The 20,129-nt window shown below is 44.5% G+C and overlaps 1 protein-coding gene across 7 annotated transcripts in view; it reads left to right on the forward strand.

Annotated features, from left to right (window-relative positions):
- mettl14 (methyltransferase like 14) overlaps positions 1 to 20,129 on the forward strand; it is a 65,042-nt gene that overhangs the window by 32,294 nt on the left and 12,619 nt on the right. For all 7 annotated transcript variants that reach the window (XM_033023472.1, XM_033023477.1, XM_033023480.1 and 4 more), the window contains 5 exons: positions 3,205 to 3,295; positions 3,424 to 3,565; positions 7,267 to 7,359; positions 8,175 to 8,291; positions 12,635 to 12,845. In XM_033023472.1, the coding sequence (XP_032879363.1) occupies positions 3,205 to 3,295; positions 3,424 to 3,565; positions 7,267 to 7,359; positions 8,175 to 8,291; positions 12,635 to 12,845 (654 nt within the window). The remainder of the gene's footprint in view (positions 1 to 3,204; positions 3,296 to 3,423; positions 3,566 to 7,266; positions 7,360 to 8,174; positions 8,292 to 12,634; positions 12,846 to 20,129) is intronic.

Genomic DNA, 20,129 nt, shown 5'->3' on the forward strand with positions numbered 1-20,129 from the left:
ATTCCTAAGCTTTCTGCTGGTAGTTTATAACAGAAGCTTAGAATTTTTCTAACACATATCCCCCAAAAGATAAATATTTCATGAAATAATTGACTTCATACAGCTAAAAAAATCTTTACAAAAAATGTTACCTGAATTTCTAAATGAGCTATTTGTAGAGATGCCAAAAGAACTCAAAAGTAAAACCTACACTTCACCTTGTAAAGGTACCATCTCAAGGCATAATTATGCACAATACGGCAAGACACAGTTAACTGTCAATACACTGATGTCACATCTACAACGCTAAGAAGGTAGAAAACTAAAAACCTCTGCCTATAACAATGAAAACAAAAATTCCCAATATAAACAGAAAATCACCAGAAAGGTGAGCGGGTAGCCGCTGCCCGGGAGGTAAGGCCCCACATCTCTCTAACCCCCTCTATCATCGCCGGTCCCATTCCCTTTCCAGTCGCAGCGCCATATGGGAAGCACAAAACACTGTTGTGTTAATTTATTTATTTTCCCCACATGAGAGGAGGGGGAGGGGATCAACGCCCCGCAGCCATCACCCCCGTCTCAGCTGTCCGGGCGTCCCGGTCACCCCAAGTCCGCGCTCCCATTCGTGGCTCCGTGTCTCACCCGCTCGTGCTCCGGTTCCCTCCAACAAACAGGCAGTCACAGCTTGAACGGCGCTGCCGGGCTGATCTAAGCAGCAGCCAAAGAGCGTAGTTGTGTTCCCTCCGCAAACGGCCTGCCGCGTGTCCCCCCCCCCCCCCGCTTTTGGGTGACCTTGCTGACTTCCACAATAAATCACAAGCTTGCCCGCCTCCAGACCGGTACCTCCACTCCCTCACCCTTTTACTTTACGACCTTGCAAACTAAACTGTGTCAAAATCGGGCACAAAAAGTTGAAAAATCTGCTTCATTGTTCTGAAAAAGGAAAAAATTGGAATACCGATTTAAATCGGAAGAATATCATGCCTGGGAGGGGGAACAGAGAGGAGGGAGGGGGTGTGCGGAGAAAGCAGAGGAGGGTTGGTGACGCGTGGAAGAGGAAGGATAATGGAGGAGGAGGAGAATAAGGGACTGAAGATGGAGAGTGAGATGTGTTCACATTGATCTTATATTTTACAAGTTATTGCCATTTTAAACTTTTAAAAAGGTCACAGTCGCGTTCCCACTTGCTGGCCGCGTCTGCGCAGTTGGGGGAGGGTTGCCATTATTGAAGCGAGGGAAAAAAAGATGGCGGTCTGAAAGGCTGCGCTGTGGACACATGGGGTGTCCTTTTGACGCCAGTCAAGTATAGACGGGAGTGGCGAGGCAACTGCTGTTTTACTTTTTTTTAATTAAAAATTAAAAATGTCAATAACTTGTAAAATATAACATCAATCTGAACTAAACTTGATACACCACACCACAGGATAATTGTGAGTAAGGTGGGCACTTAGACAGACACACGCGCACACACACATAGAAACAAACAAGATGAGAGTTTTAGTTATTATATAATATATACACTATATAATATATAAATATTATATAAATATAATATATTATATGTATGTGTGTGTGTGTGTGTGTATGTGTATATATGTGTATATATATATATCATATACATATATATATGTGTGTGTGAATGTGTATATATGTTTGTGTGTGTGTATTATTTTAGAGAACAGGGGAGTGGTGGAAACTGGTTGCATTGGAACGGGTGAATGGTGGAATATTGCGTTGGGGGAGCGGGGCCCAACAGGTCCCACTTGGTCTAGTATCTCTCTCTCTCTCTCTCTCTCTCGCCATATGTCTGTCTGTCTAATTTTGGTAAGCCTATGGCCTGGCTAATGTCTCATAGTTTTATTTGTGTTTCGCAATCTCATAATGGCTTCTTTGACTTTCATTGGCACAATTTTGGTCCTCGTGTTGATAAACAGCAATAAAAGTTTCCAAAGCTGATGGAAAGACTGGACGAAAGTTGAGAGCTCTCTTATACCTGCATTAAGTTCAAGTTCACATTTATTCCCACATGCACCAATTAAGATACTGTGGAATTTGACTTACCATGCAGCCATCGGAACAAAAGAGCACAATATACAATAGAATATAGCATGAACATCCACCACAGTGGAATCATAATTCTTCACTCTGGTGGAAGGCAACAACTTTGTCAGTCCTCCTCGTTTGTTCATCCTTGGTCAGGGCCATGAACCATCCACAGTCGCCGCTACGGACGGCCCGATGTACAGGCCCTCTCGTCAGGATGCTCGAAACTCCGACGTCGGGACGGTTCCGAATCGGCCGCTTCCTGCCGGAGTTTCACAATGTTATCGGCCGCAGGCCGACGGTCGTAGCTCTTAAAGTCCACACCGCTCCCGCGGCTATAAGCTCCGGCTTCAGTATGTTATAGGCCACAGGCCGGCGATCGGAGCACTTCTTCTAGCGACCCCCGGCAAGGGATCGCCCGGCTCCGCAATGGAAAGTCCGCGCTGTGCCCCCTGCTGAAGCTCTGGACCCAACTCCGGGAAAGGCCACACCAATCCAAGTTGTTAGGCCGCGAGGGAGGACGAAATGCAACTAAGAGAAAAGTCGCATTCCACCGAGTTAAGTGACTAAAAAACAGTTTCCCCCAATTCCCGCCCCCATCCCTCATACTAAAATACACTTTTAGACATACTGAAAACAAAAAAAAGTGGTACGGACGAACAGCTGCAGGCGAGGCTGCCGGCTCGCGGCGCCACCCGTCGATGGAGGCAATTAAACACACCTGAACAATTACAAACGCGGCAATTAAACACACCTGAACAATTACAAACGCCTGTGAAGCCATGTGTCCCAAACATTATGGTGCCCTGAAATGGGGGGACTATAAACACAGCTGTAATTTCTACATGGTGAAAATCAAAATGTATAAAAATGCCCTTTATTAAAATCTGACAATGTGCACTTTAACCGCATGTGATTTTTTTCTATTACAAATCTTAAATTGTGAAGCACAGAGGCAAATAAATAAATGATCGGTCTTAGTCCCAACATTATGGAGGGCACTGTAGATATTTTGTAGATATAAAGGAATAAAGTAAGAAAATAATGTGATAAGAGTTCAACTATAATCTTGTTTACACCTCACATAAGGGACTGAATGGTTTACTTTGATTTATGTTTCAACTATAGTTCATTGAACTGAAGCTTATCTGAATCAAAATGTACATTTTAATTTTCTTTCAGGCCTTGCAGACAGATTTGAAGAGTACCCTAAACTTCGTGAGCTGATCCGGCTGAAGGATGACTTAATTTCACAAACTAACACTCCGCCCATGTAAGTGCTTCTCGATGAAGACCAATTTTGTGTCAGATGCAGGATTGAACCAGTAAAGAGAAGTGCTCTGCACAAGCATGTGTTCATAAAGTGTACTTTGAAATTAACCTTATTTTGTTTGTAAATAGGTATTTGCAGGCTGACCTGGAGTCATTTGACATTAGAGAACTAAAGTGCAAATTTGATGTTATTTTGGTGGAGCCACCCTTAGAAGAATATTACAGGGAAACTGGGGTAACAGCTATTGAGAAATGCTGGACATGGGATGATGTGAGTTATTTTGCGCTTAGTGCTTTTATTTGTAATGATCAATCTACTAAATTATATCTCTAAATATTTGCCCTTTTTTTTTTAAATGGTGTAAGTTATTTCCAGTTATTAATTTTCCATTAACTCACAGAAGTTTAAGTATTTTGTGTGACTAAGGAAGATTGGTGTATTTGCCAAATATCAAAATTATTATTTAAAAGTAAATACCAAGTAAACATACCAAATAATTTCCTTGAACAGTGGACTCAAAATTGTTTAAGCTGTTTATTGATAGTGAAAAATAGTATGAATGTAGTCCAATTTAAAATATTGGCATATGTAAACAGTTGACTGTGTGTACCCCTAACATTGTAGTTTAACGTCTATTTGTTCTATTTTCTATTTTGTTTTATATTGTCTATTTGTTGGTTGTCTAAATTTTTTTTTGGTAGCACTGGCTTGCTTACCTCAATGGATGATATGCATTCATAGGTTAAAAAAAAAATTCTGGTTAACAACGAAACATCGATTGGCACTGATTTGTCTCCCACTTAGTGAAAGATTGCTAAATCTGCTCGCAATTTCCAATTGGTGAATTTTGAAAGGCAAATTCTCACTTGATTATGTAAAAAATTATGAAAATATAGTGCAGAATTACAGCATCAAAGGTACAATGTAAAAACAATATTAAACGTTGAATGTTATGCAGGTATAAATATCGTAATATTTGGTGAAATACTCTAAGCAGATAAATCTATGAATAAAAGTTAGTTTCACATTTTACATTTGTGAATAGGTTGGCTCCCGATATTAATGAAGCCAAAAATTTTAATGGAAACTACTGATTGGATTACCATTGAAATTCTTCCAAATATCTTAAATCCCATATAAATGGGTTGTGTGGCTGCAAATTTATTTCCATTAAAATAATTCAAGACTACTGTGCTGATTGAAAATCTGATCTAAAAATCTGATCTAAAAACAAAATATTGAGTATGCTAACAATGCTTCCAGTGTCCATTGCAACATTAATAACTTCCAGTTTCCTGGCCAAAGCTGGATCATTTATAGAACAATGCATCACAGGAACAGGCCCTCAATCCATAATGTTTGTGCCGAATATGATGCAAAATGTAACTAATCTCTTCTGCCTGCACTTGATCAGTACCCCTCCATTCTCTGTATATTCATTGCCTATCTAAAATCCTCTTAAACACCACTAACATTTCTGCTTTCATCTCTGGCATCCACCACTCTGTTTGGAAGTAATGGACCAAAAGACATAGGAGCAGAATTAGGCCATTCGCCCCATCAATTCTTAACTGCCAGTCGATCATGGGTGATCTATTTTTACCCTCTCAACCCCATTCACCCGCCTTCTCCTGATAATTTTTGATGCCCTTACTATTCAAGATCCTGTCAATCTCAGCTTTAAAAAATACCCAGTCACTTGACTTCCACAGTCGTCTGTGGCGATGAATTCCACAGATTCACCATCCTCTGGCTAAAGAAATTCCTCCATCTATATTCTAAAGACACGTCCTTTTATTCCTAGGCTGTGTTCTCTGGTCCTAGACTTTGCCAGTACAGGAAACATCCACTCTATCTCAGCCTTTCATTATTCCATATGTTTCAATGAGAACCTCCCTCATTCTTCTAAGTTCCATTGAGTACTCACCCAGTTCCTCAAATGTTAGCCCATCATCTCCAGGATCATTCTCTTAAACCTCTTCTGGACCCTCTCCGACACCAGCACACCCTTCTTCAGATATTGGGCCCAATACTGCACTCAATATTCTAAATGTGACTTGACCAGCTGCTTATAAAGCCTCAGCATTACATCCTTGCTTTTATATTCTAGTCCTCTTGAAATGAATGCTAACATTGCATTTGCCTTCCTTACTATCGATTCAACCTGCAAATTAAACTTTAGGGAATCCTTCAACTCTCCAGAGTCCCCTTGATTGATGGGGACTATGTGTCACTGTGCAGTCCTCAAGTACATGACTTCCAGACTTTTATATTCGATGCCCTTACCCATGAAAGCAAGCATTCCATACACCACTTTTGCCATTCTATTTTTACATGGTGATTTCTACATGGTGAAACCAAAATGTATAAAAATGGCCTTTATTAAAACCTAACAATGGGCACTTTAACCACATGTGATTTTTTTTTCTATTACAAATCTCAAATTGTGGAGCACAGAGGCAAATAAATAAATGACGGGTCTTTGTCCCAAACATTATGGATGGCACTGTAAATAGAATGGCAAAGGTGGTGTGAGGAATGCTTGCTTTCATGGGTAAGGGCATCGAATATAAAAGTCTGGAAGTCATGTACTTGAGGACTGCACAGTGAAGCAGCGCTAGAGTTGCTACCTTGAGTTGCGGTCTGTATGGAGTTTGTACGTTCTCCTGACTGAGTGGGTTTTCTGCGGGTGCTCAGGTTTCTTCCTACATTCCAAAGATGTGCAGGTTTATTTGTCGGTTAATTGACTTCTGCAAATTGTCCCTCGTGTGTAGGATAGAACTCAAGTCAAGTCAAGTCACATTTATTTATATAGCACATTTAAAAAACAACTCTCGTTGGCCAAAGTGCTTTACATTTGTTATAAGAATAGCACAACAAAACAAACTACATACATATATACATGTAGCCCTCATTCAGAGGACGTCAGGAAAGGCTTGGGAGTATAGATAAGTCTTTAGTCTTGACTTAAAAGAGTCGATGGAGGGGGCAGTTCTGATGGGAAAGGGGATGCTGTTCCACAGTCTAGGGGCTGCAACCGCAAAGGCGCGGTCGCCCCTGAGTTTATGCCTAGACCGTGGGATATTCAGCAACCCCAAGTCGGCCGATCTGAGGGGCCTGGAGGTGGAGTGGTGGGTGAGAAGACTTTTTATGTAGGTGGGGGCAAGCCCATTGAGGGCTTTGTAGACATGGAGGAGGATCTTGAAGTTTATACGGAACCGCACAGGGAGCCAGTGGAGAGAGGCCAGGATCGGGGTGATGTGGTCCCTTTTTCGGGTGCCCGTCAGGAATCTCGCTGCGGCGTTTTGGACCAGTTGCAAGCGGGACAGGGAAGATTGGCTGATGCCAGTGTAAAGGGAGTTGCAGTAATCTAGGTGGGAGGAGATGAATGTGTGGATGATCTTTTCCAGGTCATCAAACTGGAGGAATTGTTTTATTTTAGCTATCGTCCGAAGCTGAAAGAAGCTAGCTTTTACCACGGCATTGACTTGTTTGTCAAATTTCAGTGCGGACTTGGAGGCTTGAAGGGCCTGTTTTCACGCTGTATCTCTAAACTAAACCTCCAGTTTGTTTAAGCCAAAATTACACCCTTCCACCACTTTCATGTCTTTTCATATAGCAGTCTAATTTGTGCATAATAACTCCTTTCAATCTGCAAACGTGACCTTAAATTTCTGCTCACTCAAGAGTTCAATTGTTCATCGTACTCCCATTTGACCTTTTCCTTAAACTTCCTGCTGCTTCATTTCACTTATCCTGAATCTGTAGTAAGAAGTAAGTCTTTATTTTTTTCATCAACTTTTACTCACTCATTTGTAGATATCAATAATTCATACATATTGCATGACAATTTGTAAATGTTTTTGCTCTGAATTACTAAAATCAGTTGTTTATGGAATCCATGAAAATAATTATGGATAGTTTTTAAGGTGGGTAGGAGCTTTTTTAGCATTTTTTTTTTTCTTTTATAGATAATGAAGCTAGAAATTGAAGAAATTGCAGCTCCACGATCATTTGTCTTTTTGTGGTGTGGCTCTGGGGATGGTTTGGACCTTGGTAGAGTGGTAAGTTGCAGCAGTAATCTGAGCCAGCAAAGGCCTTAATTCACAGAGTCCTCTATTCAGATGATAAATAGTGTCTGGTGCACAACTGACCAACTGTTTGCCAACAATAGTATGCAAATGTTAAGTCTTAAAATTCGTATATAATTCACACTGAATATTTAATCTCCTATTCTGTTTTGTGCCTGTCATTCTGATTAATGGGTTTCTCCTTGGTGAGGTATGCTCATTATAACGCCTTTCATGGGAAGAAAATCTCTAGAACAGCATTTTTTCAAACATTTTGCATCTGAGAAGCTGTTAATACTATTGGATCAATTTCTTTGATTTAAAAAATCTCCTATAATTGTTAATTAAAATGATTATTTAGCTATGCAGGGTTTTAATATGCGATTTGAATGGAAAAAAATCAAAAAAAGTAGTTCCTATCCAATTTAAAAATAATCTGTAATTTAAAATTAGTTTTTTTTAAATATCTTTTCTTTTAATAAAAGTTCTGAATGTTCTTTCATGAGCATCGATTTTAACAATTATTTATTTATTTCATAATGTGGTAACTAAAGGAGAGATTCCATGCTTTTGTAATTTGAATGTAATTTTGCCACAGCATTCTGGTAGCTACTTCAATGTCTTTAAAGATTGCGTGATTAATAAATTTGTTACCATCTTTTACTCAAGTAAGTTAAATTCCTCAACAAATCTCTCATCTTTTAAAATGTAATATGGTTTGCAATTAGTAAGCCTCAAATTAGATAAATATTTTTACATATAGACATATACATTTTTACACATATTACATATAGTCTTTATTATTCCAGTGTTTACGTAAATGGGGATTCAGACGTTGTGAAGATATTTGCTGGATCAAAACCAATAAAGATAACCCTGGGAAAACCAAAACCCTGGACCCAAAAGCAGTCTTCCAGCGAACAAAGGCAAGTGCTTTGTATGACCTTGGGGGCAGACTTATATAGCAAGTCTAAACTTAATTCCTGCAGTCACAGCGAAAGAATTGCCTGTTTTTTCTTCTCCTGTTACATTGAATTACACGAGGAACGTAGCTTAGAATGGACAATTAATGGCTTGTCAATTCCAAAGGGGTTTTTTTGGTGTGAGATAATATGGAGGCACTGTTCACTTTTTCATTGTTGTATGAAGTTTTGTTTAAATTTACACTGTTAATTTACTTATGGGTAGGAATGAAAGAAAGAGTATTCCAGCATAGAGCACAAGGGTATTAATAGGCTGGACAGAGCCCATTTCCTGGAATTACTGCTCCCTGTCTACCCACCCATGAATGAACTAAGGTCAAGTGCAAAGGGACTTTGTCATTGTCCACACCCTGGAATCCACTGGGATGGTCCAGATAGTTATTCTGCTGTGCAATCAAAATGCTGAAGCCCTATTCCCCAGAAATTTCATGGCAACCAGTTGTAAAACCTGAAAATTAATTTTCCATTTAAATGTCTTTTAAACTATTTAAATTGGAAAAAAATGTAATTTAAAGTATTTAATTTGAAATCCATAACATGAAAAAGCATATACAATTAATGTATATGCTCAAGGGAAATTGTTTAAAAATAATAATTTAGTTCTCCTTTATTTCCTAATTCATAGACCAACAATATATGCAAATCAGTGGGATGTTAGATTCTAGATCCCTGTGACGATTTTTTTTACAGCAATATGGCAATCTTACAGAATTGGCCTTCCAAGAATTGACAATCGATAATAGGTGCAGGAGTAGGCCATTCGGCCCATCGAGCCAGCACCGTCATTCAATGTGATCATGGCTGATCATCCACAATCAGTATCCCGTTCCTGCCTTCTCCCCATATCCCCTGACTCCGCTATCTTTAAGAGCCCTATCAAGCACTCCCTTCAAAGTATCCAGAGAACCGGTCTCTACCACCCTCTGAGGCAGAGAATTCCACAGACTCACAACTCTCTGTGTGAAAAAGTGTTTCCTAACCTCCGTTCTAAATGCCTTACCCCTTATTCTTAAACTATGGCCCCTGGTTATGGACTCACCCAACATCGGGAACATGTTTCCTGCCTCTAGCGTGTCCAAACCCTTAATAATCTTGGATGTTTCAATAAGATATCCTCTCATCCTTCTAAATTCCAATAGTATACAAGTCAGCCGCTCCATTCTCTCAGCCTTTGACGGTCCCGCCATACTGGGAAATAACCCTGTGAACCTATGCTGCACTCCCTCAATAGCACAAATTTCCTTCCTCAAATTAGGGGACCAAAACTGCACACAATATTCAAGGTGTGGTGTAACTAGGGCCCTGTACAACTGCAGAAGGACCTCTTTGCTCCTATACTCAACTTCTCTTGTTATGAAAGCCAACGTGCCATTTCCTTTCTCCACTGCCTGCTGTACCTGCATGCTTACTTTCATTGACTGATGAACAAGGACCCCCCAGATCCCGTTGTACTTCCCCTTTTACAACGGGGAATTATTGATATTTAGATGAAGGGATTCAAAGTAACATTAGCAAATTTGCAGGTGACACAAAGCTGGGTGGCAGTGTGAACTGTGTGGAGGATGCTATGAGAATGCAGGGTGCCTTCGACAGGTTGGGTGAGTGGGCAGATGCATGGCAGATGAAGTTTAAATGTTTGATTGCCATCTGTTTGCAATTTAAATGGTTGATTGGCATCTGTTTAGATCTGAGCGGGCAACATTCATCACCATCTAACCCAGTAATTTGGATTAGCGGTAGTGTTCCATTTATTCTGAAACAACATTCCCCTAATTAGAATTCCTAATATGTACAAATTCTGCATGACTGAATATTTTCAATATTTTAAATTTATTTGGGATTTCCAGCATCTACAATATTTTGCTTCTGTAGAATGGTAAAGATGTGATATTATTCGGATTTGCACTTTTTTAAAAAGCAATCTGCTGCTTCAAACTTTTGTCCAAACTTAATAGAAAAAATTGTACGTTCTGATGTGTCAGAAAGTGGATAATTTCTGCCACAGTGAGCAATATGATGATGAGTGGATAGGTTGGTTTTCCCGCGATTGAGTGATAAGTATTGCCCAAGGCGCCTGTTGCTTTTTGAAACAGTTGCATAATTTGGGCCATGGGTTCAGTTCAACCTTTCATTCAAGAAACAATGCCTCCAATAAAGTGGTACTGAATTAAGTACCACCCTGGGTTTTATTTTTGTTTTTAAGTTTCTGGAGTGTCACTTGAACGTCCAACGTGGATTCGGAAGTAGGCTACCAATCAGCCACACCTGATGTGAATATCTATATTTTCTTTCCCCAATATCCTTTTTCTATAATTCTATGAAACCTACTGAGCTAATATGCCTTACGAGAGTTGGAATTAATTTCATTGCAATAGTTTTCTCCTTTCAGTAAAATCTTAGTTTTTGTGCACATTTGCAAAGAAGCTATATCACAAGGTTCTGTGATTTAGGCTTGTCAACACAGTCATGTTGTTGAAAACGTTATTTGATTTGCAGTGCCCAAGGAAAAAATGGTGGTGGATTGAAATTAGGAGTGGGGAAATGCCAAGTTTCTCAGCTTTTTTTTGGTTTAGTTTAATTTATTATTGTCATGTACCGAGCTACAGTGAAAAGCATTTTTTTCCGTGCTATCCAGTCAAAGAAAAGACTATACATGATTAGTTCAAGTGATCTGAGAAAAGTTATTTAGAAATGTTGACTAACAGTTGTTTTCAGCAGAAATGCTGCAAGCTGCTGGAAAGTCTAATGATGGATAAAACATGGTTTGCAACAAAGAAAATGAAAACATCAAAGTTGTGGAAATAAGGAACTGCAGATGCTGGTTTACAAAAAAGGACACAAAAGTGCTGGAATAACTCAGCGGGTCAGGCAGCAACTCTGGAGAACAGGGATAGATGACCTCTTGCCGATGTAAAGGAAACAGTCATAGGCTCACGTGCAACTCCTCTAATCCCATCTACTGCATCGAATGTTCAGATGTGATCATCCTTATGTCGGCGAGACCAAACGTAGACTCTACGACCGTTTCGCCGGACACCAAGGTGTACAGGATCTCCCAGTTGCTAACCATTTTATCTCCCTTTTCCATTCCCATACTGACTTTTCTGTCCTGGGCCCCCTCCGTTGTCAGAGAGCTGTCGCTCGCAAACTGGGAAAACAGTACCTCATATTCTGATTGGGTAGCTTACAAACAAACTGTATGAACATTTGAAATCTAAGATTTTAGGTAACTAACCGAACTCCTTCTCCTTTCTCTTCTCCCCCCCCCCCCCCCCCCCCCCCCCGCCTTTTCCATGTGCTCCATCTGGACTTACACCCATTTCTCTCCTCTCCCCTCACTTTTCACCTACATTCTTTCCTCTGCCTTCATAATTCGCAATTCTTCTATTCTTATCTCATACCTTTTGTCTTTTAAATTCAGGCACTTGTCTAACCATTTTCCTATCAAAAACCTCCATCGCTTTTATGTACCCATCTCTTGCCAGGCTTTGCCCTGCCTCTCTTCTCCAGTTCTTCACTCCCCTCACCCCCCCAATCAATCTGAAGAAGGGGCCCGATCTGAAACATCACCTATCCTTGTTCTCCAGAGATGCTGCCCACCACTGGGCTAAACAATTTTATTGAGCATGCTAATAATTTCCTATGCTGAAATACAATATCTTTGTTGACCAATATTTAGTTCATGAATACTGTACCAAACCTAACTGAAGATGAGCATACTCTGAACCTCTTGTTTAAAGTGGTGTTAAGGATCAAAGTATGCTTTTCAGCTATTATAAAATATATTTTTAAGAGATAGTTATGTACTTGGGTCACGATTGTGAAAAGATTAACATAATAAATTCATAATAAACCACTAAGTTTCTCAAGTTTTTAAAATGTATTAATAATATACCATTATGTAGCATTAATGTCCCTCAATAGCTGCAGCAAGTGGGAATTTAATTATATTCCCAATGCATATGACAATTAAATACACTTGACTCTTGACTTCAGTTTCTAATTAAATGGAGATAGTTTGCTGATTAGATTTAAATTTGCTGAAAGTTTATTTTTTTTAAAGTGTTTCCTCAGTAAATTAATCATTGTACAATCAGTATGGTAATTATGACCGATGTTATGACATTTTCCAGCAATCACGGTATTTACTTTTCTATTGTGAAATTTTTCTGGAGACATTGGGCGAAATACAAAACGTAAAAGTTATCTAGGATCCCTGTACAGTATTACTTGATGTAAGAGTTAATAGCTGTAATCCCTAATGTGTTATGTGTTTTATTTTTTAGGAACACTGCCTAATGGGTATCAAAGGGACGGTTCGCCGAAGTACGGATGGCGATTTTATCCATGCAAATGTAGACATTGATCTTATTATTACAGAAGAGCCTGAGATTGGGAACCTTGAAAAGCCTGTGGAAATATTTCATATCATTGAACATTTCTGTCTGGGACGAAGAAGATTGCACATTTTTGGAAGGGATAGCACAATAAGACCAGGTATGTGACCCCGTTGCGTCCAAATGTAAGATGCTAATAACGTGCTCTTTATTTTTATGATTATCTGAAAGATAACATAAAATACCATCTTAGGATATTTTCTGGGCACTTATTGATAACTCAATGCCTAAACTAACTATTCTATTCCTATGTGGCATCCAGTCACTAGAACTGCATTTGTGTTTGACGTAAGTATGAAAAGGTAAAATAACAGTCAAATCAGAAGTTGACCTTGCATGACTGTAGATTTTTACTGAGTCAAATTACTACTCAGTGGGTGGGTGGGTGATGAGCAGATAGAGAGGAAAGAAACTGAGCAATCGGAGGCTGAGGAATTAGTTATAAAGAAGGCAGTGAATGAAATAATGAAATGGGTGGATCAAAAGGAGAGAGAGGAGCACAAGCAGGTCAGTTACCTGAAACAGGAAATTTAAATGTGCATTACATTGGGTTGTGGACTGCACTGGTGGAATATGAGCTATTGTTCCAGTTTGCAATTTTCTTACTGCTGGCAGTGGAGAATGTAAAGGAAGACAAACACTAATGTATTTTCCAACAAAATAACCTAGCAATGCACGTAATCTTGTTGCACCAGATGTTCACAATTCCAGTGGACCATTGATGTCATTGTGATTGTGCTGATTATTGTTTAATGTTAAAATCTAGGATTTTATATCCCACGTAAACAATACACATTTCAATTTAGATTGAACAAATTAAGGAAACTGAATTAATGCTATGATTGAAGTAAATCTAACAATTATGTAACCTTAAATCTTGTTTAAAGGCTGAAGGGCCTGTTCCTGTTCTATCCATCTGTACCATTAATGTATCATTTAATAGAAACTAGACCAAGTGGGACCCGTTGGGTCCCTGTCACACGGGAGGCCTGGTCCCACAACGCAACCCATTCCCGCAAAGTAATATTCCACCACTCACATAGCCCCTACGGGAGGCTGGGTCCCTCATGCAACCTGTTGCTAGGGGGATTGAGTATAAAAACACGGAGGTCTTGCTGCAGCTGTACACAGTATTAGTGAGACCACATTTGGAATACTGTGTACAGTTCTGGGGTCCATACTTAAGAAAGGATGTACTAGCCCTGGAGGCAGTGCAGCGAAGGTTTACAAGATTAATTCCTGCAATGAGGGGATTGACATATGAGGAAAGGTTAAGTAGGCTGGAACTCTACTCTTTGGAGTTTAGAAGAATGAGAGGCGATCTCATTGAAACATATAAGATCGTGAGGGGCCTTGATCGGGTGGATGCACCGAGGATGTTCCCAATGATCGGGGAAACTAGAACTAGGGGACATAGTTGCAGAATAAGGGGGGGCTCTTTTAAAACTGAGATGAGGAAGAACTTCTTCACCCAGAGGGTGGTTAATTTATGGAATTCACTGCCCCAGGGAGCAGTGGAAGCAGAAACGTTAAATATATTTAAGTCTAAAATAGATGGTTTTTTAGCTGCCAAGGGGATAAGGGGCTACGGGGAGAGGGCAGGGATATGGACCTAGGTATGGTTAGTATAGTAAGACCTGAGTGATCTCCTGGACAAGTGTCGATCGCCTGGATTGGGGTCGGAGAGGAATTTCCCGGATTTTTTTCCCGAATTGGACCTGGGTTTTTATCCGGTTTTTTGCCTCCCCCAGGAGATCACGCGGTTCTTGGGGTGGAGAGGGTGATAGCGGTATAAAGGGGAGGGTAGTGTCTTGTGTTCTGTGTCTTGTGTCTACTGTTTGTGGGTAAGTGTGTCTGTTTAGTGTTCAGCCATGAGCGAATGGCGGTGCGGGCTCGACGGACCTGGTGGTCTACTCTCGCACCTACTTTCTATGTTTCTATGTTTTCTATGTTCCCCAACGCAATATTCCGCCACTCGTTCACCCAACGCAACCCGTTCCCCCAAGGCAATATCCCACCATTCACCCGTAGCCCCCAACTCCCCTCCTCTTCACCCTCCCACTTTTTCAACAAAAAATAAATCCAATTCCCTTGTCGTACCCCTGCCGTTACAATGTTTCAAATGAGAGGACTCAGTGTCCTGTAATTTGCAACATTATAATTTTTTACACTTGAAGTGAAAAGTTAAATTTGTAACGTTGAAAATGTGAATAACGTAAAATATATCATTAATCTGAATGAAACATGATAAAATAACACAACACAGGACAATTATGAATAAGGTGGTCCTAAAATTGTACCGCGGTCGTGTATCGTTTTGGCGTACTTCTAGGATCACATGGGCACGCAGACACGCAAACAAGACGAGTTTTAGTAATATATACTAGACCACGTGGGACCCGTTGTGCACCATCCCCCAACACGGGTGGGGGAGGGCAGCGTCACATGAGAGGGCTGGTCCCCAAACGTGACGTCGGCGCTCACCCCGGAGACAGGCGCCCCCCCCGGAGCCAATCACCCGATCCCCCAATGAAACCCGTTCGCCCAACGCAATATTCCACCACTCACCCATAGCCCCCAACTGCACAGGCACGACTCATTTCCCCTCATCCCCCAACACTCCTCCCCTTCACCCTCCAACACTCCTCCCCTTCACCCTCCCTCTTCTCTACCCTCACCCTCCTTCATCTCTCCCTCCTTCTCCTTTCCCCTACCCTCAGTCACTCCCTACCCTCAGTCACTCCCACCCTCCATAACCGCTCTCCCCTCCCTAGCCCCCTGACCCGTTGGGCCCCGTTTCCCCAATGCATATTCCACCAGTCACCTGTTTCCACAACGCAACCCGTTTCCACCACTCACCCGTTCCCCCAACGCAATTAATCCTTCCCACGTGGTGAGGGAAGTCGTCGTTTCCCTTAGCCAATAAATGGATTCGACTTTTGGGTCGGCATCGGCGCTCCCTTGAGCTAATCAATCCTTCCCACGTGGTGGGGGGTGGGGGGGGGAGCAGTCGGCACTTCCCGGAGCCAATGAAGCACTTCCCGGAGCCAATGGGCTTGATAATTGGGTCGGCGTTGGTGCTCCCTGGAGGCAATGAATCCTTCCCACGTGGAGGGGGGGCAGTGGGAGCTTCCCTGAGTCAATGAAGGGAGTAGGGGGTGATAGTGGGGTAGGGGGAGACGGGGGAGGGAGGAGAGACCGCTGGGTCCCGTTCCCTCAACGTGCGGTTGCGGGGGAGGGGGGCTGCGGCTTCACACGCAAACTAACCACCTGCCATACACACGGGGGGGAGTGGGAGGGGAGAGGGAGAGAAAGGGGAGAGAGGAGGGGAGGAGGGGGCAAGAGAGAGGGGAGAGATGAGGGGGAGGGGGGGAAAGGGAGGGCAGTAGAGGGGGTTGGAGGAGGGGGTTGGAGGAGGGGAGAAGGAGGGCGGAGGAGGGGAGATGGGTGGGGCGGAGAGACTGGGGATGGGGAGGAAGGAAGAGGAGATGGGGAGGGGGAGGAGGAATGGTGGAGATGGGAGGGAGATTGGGGAAGGGAGAGAGCGGGGAGGGGAGAGGGAGAATGGGGTGAGGAGAATAGGGAATGGGGAGAGAGTGGTGAGGAGAGGGATGGGGAGGGGAGAGGGAGAATGGGGTGAGTAGAATAGGGAATGGGGGGAGAGTGGTGAGGAGAGGGGGGAGAGAGGGGGGAGGAGAGCGGGGAGGGTGAAGAGGGAGACAGGAAGGGGGTGGTGGAGGGGGAGAGGGAGAAGGGAGAGAGAGAGAAGGGGTAGTGGGGGAAAGGCTGGGGTGGAAGGGAGGGCAGAAGGGGGAGAAAGATTAGAGGGAAGAGAGAGAGAGTAGAGGGGAGAGAGAGATTAGGGGAGAGAGAGTAGAGGGGGGAGGGATGGGGTGAGTGAGGGGAGGGGGAGAATAAGAGGTGGAGGGTTTAGAAGGGAGGGGGGCAGAGTGGGGGAGGGGGGGAGGGAGGAGAGAGGGTGGTAGAGGTGGGGGGAGGGGAGGGGGAGGTGGAAAAAGATTGGAGGGGAGAGGAGAAGGAGGGAGTGGAGGGAGAGAGGAGAAGGGGAGAGGGGTAAAGGCAGGGGGAGGGAGGGGAAGAGAGAGAGAGAGTGGAGGAGTGAGTGAGGGGGAGGGAGAGAGAAGAAGGGGAGTTGGAGGGGGAAGGGGAGGTGGAGGGGGAAGAGAAGAGGAGGTGGAGGGGGGAGAGAAGAGGAAGGGGAGAAGAGGAGAGGGGAGGGTGGAGGGAGGGGGTGGAGAGGGAGGGGTGGATAGGGAGGGGGGTAGGACAACTTGCTCTTTTTGATCTTATTTGATTGTGCACGCCAGACCACGTGAAGGTTCCAATCTCCCACCTGTCGCATTGTGATGGCATATGTAAATGAGATCCATTGTGATTGTACATCTGTGAGATGGCTCTGTGACTCATGCAGCTGTTTGATTTTAATGGGACCACCTGATGGTTCCAATCTCCCACCCCTGTCCCATTGTGATGTCATATCATAGGTAAATGAGATCCATTGTGATTGGACATCTGTGAGATGGCACGGTGACTCATGCAGCAGCTTAAATTTTAACATTTTTTGATGTTTTTTACTAAAAAAAGCAGGGAAATTAATAACCAAATGTTCTAATTTTCAAAAGAAAATGTGGATTAGGAAAAACTCTACAGGAATATGTAAACATTTCTCCATTACGGCAAAGGGTGGAGGAGTAAATTCACAAACAGCTTAAACGAATTTTCGCAAAATATAACCCGTTACAAACCAACAAACCAACGACAGTTTTAATAGTTACTAGACCAAGTGCAGACCCGCTGGGAGGGGGGGGGGGGGTTGCTGCGGCTTCACACGCACACTAACCAACCCACACACACACACACACACGGGGGGGGTAGGGGGAGAGGGGAGGGAGGGGAGGCCGCTGTGTTCTGCCCCCTCAACGTATGGTTGCGGTGGGTGGGGGGGCCTGCGGCTTCACACGCACACTAACCACCTCCCACACACACGGGGGGGAGGGGGGGGGAGAGGGAGAAGGGGGGGACGGGTAGGGGGAAGGGGGATGGTAGAGGGGGTAGAGGGGTGGGGGAAAGGTGGAGAGAGATTGGAGGGGGAGAGGGAGAGAAGGGGAGAGGGAGGAGGGGGGAGAGAGAACGGGGAGGGAGGAGGGGGGAGAGAGAACGGGGAGAAAGAAGGGGTAGTGGGGGAAAGGCTGGCGGTGGAAGGGGGGGAGGAAGGGGGAGAGAGATTAGAGGGAAGAGAGAGAGAGAGAGTAGAGGGGAGAGAGCGATTAGAGGGGAGAGAGTAGAGGGGGAGGGAGAGGGGGAGTGATGGGAGGGAGGAGGGGGAGAGTTGGGGGGGGAGGAGAATAAGAGGTGGAGGAGTTAGAAAGGAGGGGGGGCAGAGTGGGGGAGAGAAAGAGGAGGGGGGAGAGGAGAGGGAGAGAGACGATGGGGGGAGAGGGGGAAAGGCAGGGGATGGGAGGTAGGGAGGGAGGGGGAGAGAGAGAAGAAGGGGAGTTGGAGGGGGGGAGAGAAGAGCAGGTGGAGGGGGAAGAGAAGAGGAAGGGGAGAAGTGGAGTGGGGGAAAAGGAGGGGATGGAGGAGAGGGAGGGGTGGATAGGGAGGGGGGTAGGACAACTTGCTCTTTTTTATCTTATTTGATTGTGCACGCCAGACCACGTGAAGGTTCCAATCTCCCACACCTGTCCCATTGTGATGGCATATGTAAATGAGATCCATTGTGATTGTACATCTGTGAGATGGCTCTGTGACTCATGCAGCTGTTTGATTTTAATGGGACCACCTGATGGTTCCAATCTCCCACCCCTGTCCCATTGTGATGTCATATCATAGGTAAATGAGATCCATTGTGATTGGACATCTGTGAGATGGCACGGTGACTCATGCAGCAGCTTAAATTTTTAATTTGTTTGATGTTTTTTACTAAAAAAAACAGGGAAATTAATAACCAAATGTTCTAATTTTCAAAACAAAATGTGGAGGAGGAAAAACTCTACAGGAACATGTAAACATTTCTCCATTACGGCAAAGGGTGGAGGAGTAAATTCACAAACAGCTTAAACAAATTTTCGGCTTCACACGCACACTAACCACCTCCTACACACATGGGGGAGAAGGGGAGGAGGGAGAGAGGGAGAGGAGGAGGGGGGAAGAAAGTAGAAGGGAGAGAGGAGGTGGGGAGAGGGGGTGGGAGAGATGAGGGGAGAGAGGGGAGAGGGGGGAAGAGAAGGGAGGGGGTAGAGGGGAGGGGAGAGGTGGTTAGAGGAGGGGAGAGGGGGTTGGAGGAGGGGAGAAGGAGGGTGGGGGGCAGAGGGAGAGGGGAGAGGGGGGAAAGGGAGGGTGGGGAGGAGGAAGGGAGGGGGGAGAGTGGGCCGGGGAAGAGACGGGGAGAGGGTACCGCCCATTCAACACGCGGTTGTGGGGGTGGGGGGGGGTGGAGGTTGCGGTGTCACACATACACTAACCACACCACCACCCCAACACACACACTAACCTCCCCAGCACACACACTAACCACCCCCAACACCCACACACACACTAACCACCCCTCTTGATATTATATTAATATTATTAATTGGCTCCTTTTACCTAATCCCCACCCTATCTCGTGGGGGGCAAAGAGAGTGGGGCAGAGAAGGGGAGGGAGATGAGGGGAGAGAGGGGGGTGGAGGGAGGGGGGAGATGGGATGGGGAGAGGGGGTGGAGAGGCAGGAAGAGGATAAGGCAGAGAGGTGGGCTGAGAGGGGGGGGAGAGGGAGGGGGCGATGGAGAGGGGTGAGAGGGTGTTGGGGGAGAGAGTGGGAAAGGGAGGGAGAGGGGGGAATGGGGATGGAGAGGAGGGAGGGGGAAGGGAGAGGGGGGGCGGGGAGGGGAGGGGCGGAGAGGGGGGGAGGGCGAGGAGGAAAGGTGGAGATGGGGGAGAGATTGGGGAGGGGGAAGGGAGGAGAGCGGGGAGGTGTGGGACGGGATGTGAGTGGTGGGGGTGGGGTGGAGAGGGGATGGGGAAGGGGGAGGGGGGGAGAGAAGGGGAAGAGTGGGGAGAGAGGGTAGAAGGGTAGGGGGAGTGGTGGAAGGGGAGAGGGAGGAGGAGGAGATGGAGAGAGGGGTGAGGAGAGAAGGGTGATCACGCGCTTCGACGCGGGGGCGGGGCTGGGGCTCGTGCAAAGGCATTTGTAAATTAGTTCCATTGCGATTGGCCATCTGTGAGGGATTGGAAGGTGCTGCGACATCAGGCGGGGGCGGGGGGCTGAGGCTGGAGCAAAGGCATATGTAAATGGGATCCATTGCGATTGGACATCTGTGAGCATTGGGCATTGTGACATCACACGATGGAACGTTCATCAACATACTATAGGCGAAAAGA

Source organism: Amblyraja radiata, chromosome 1 (assembly GCF_010909765.2).
Source record: "Amblyraja radiata isolate CabotCenter1 chromosome 1, sAmbRad1.1.pri, whole genome shotgun sequence".
NCBI classification, from domain to species: domain Eukaryota; kingdom Metazoa; phylum Chordata; class Chondrichthyes; order Rajiformes; family Rajidae; genus Amblyraja; species Amblyraja radiata.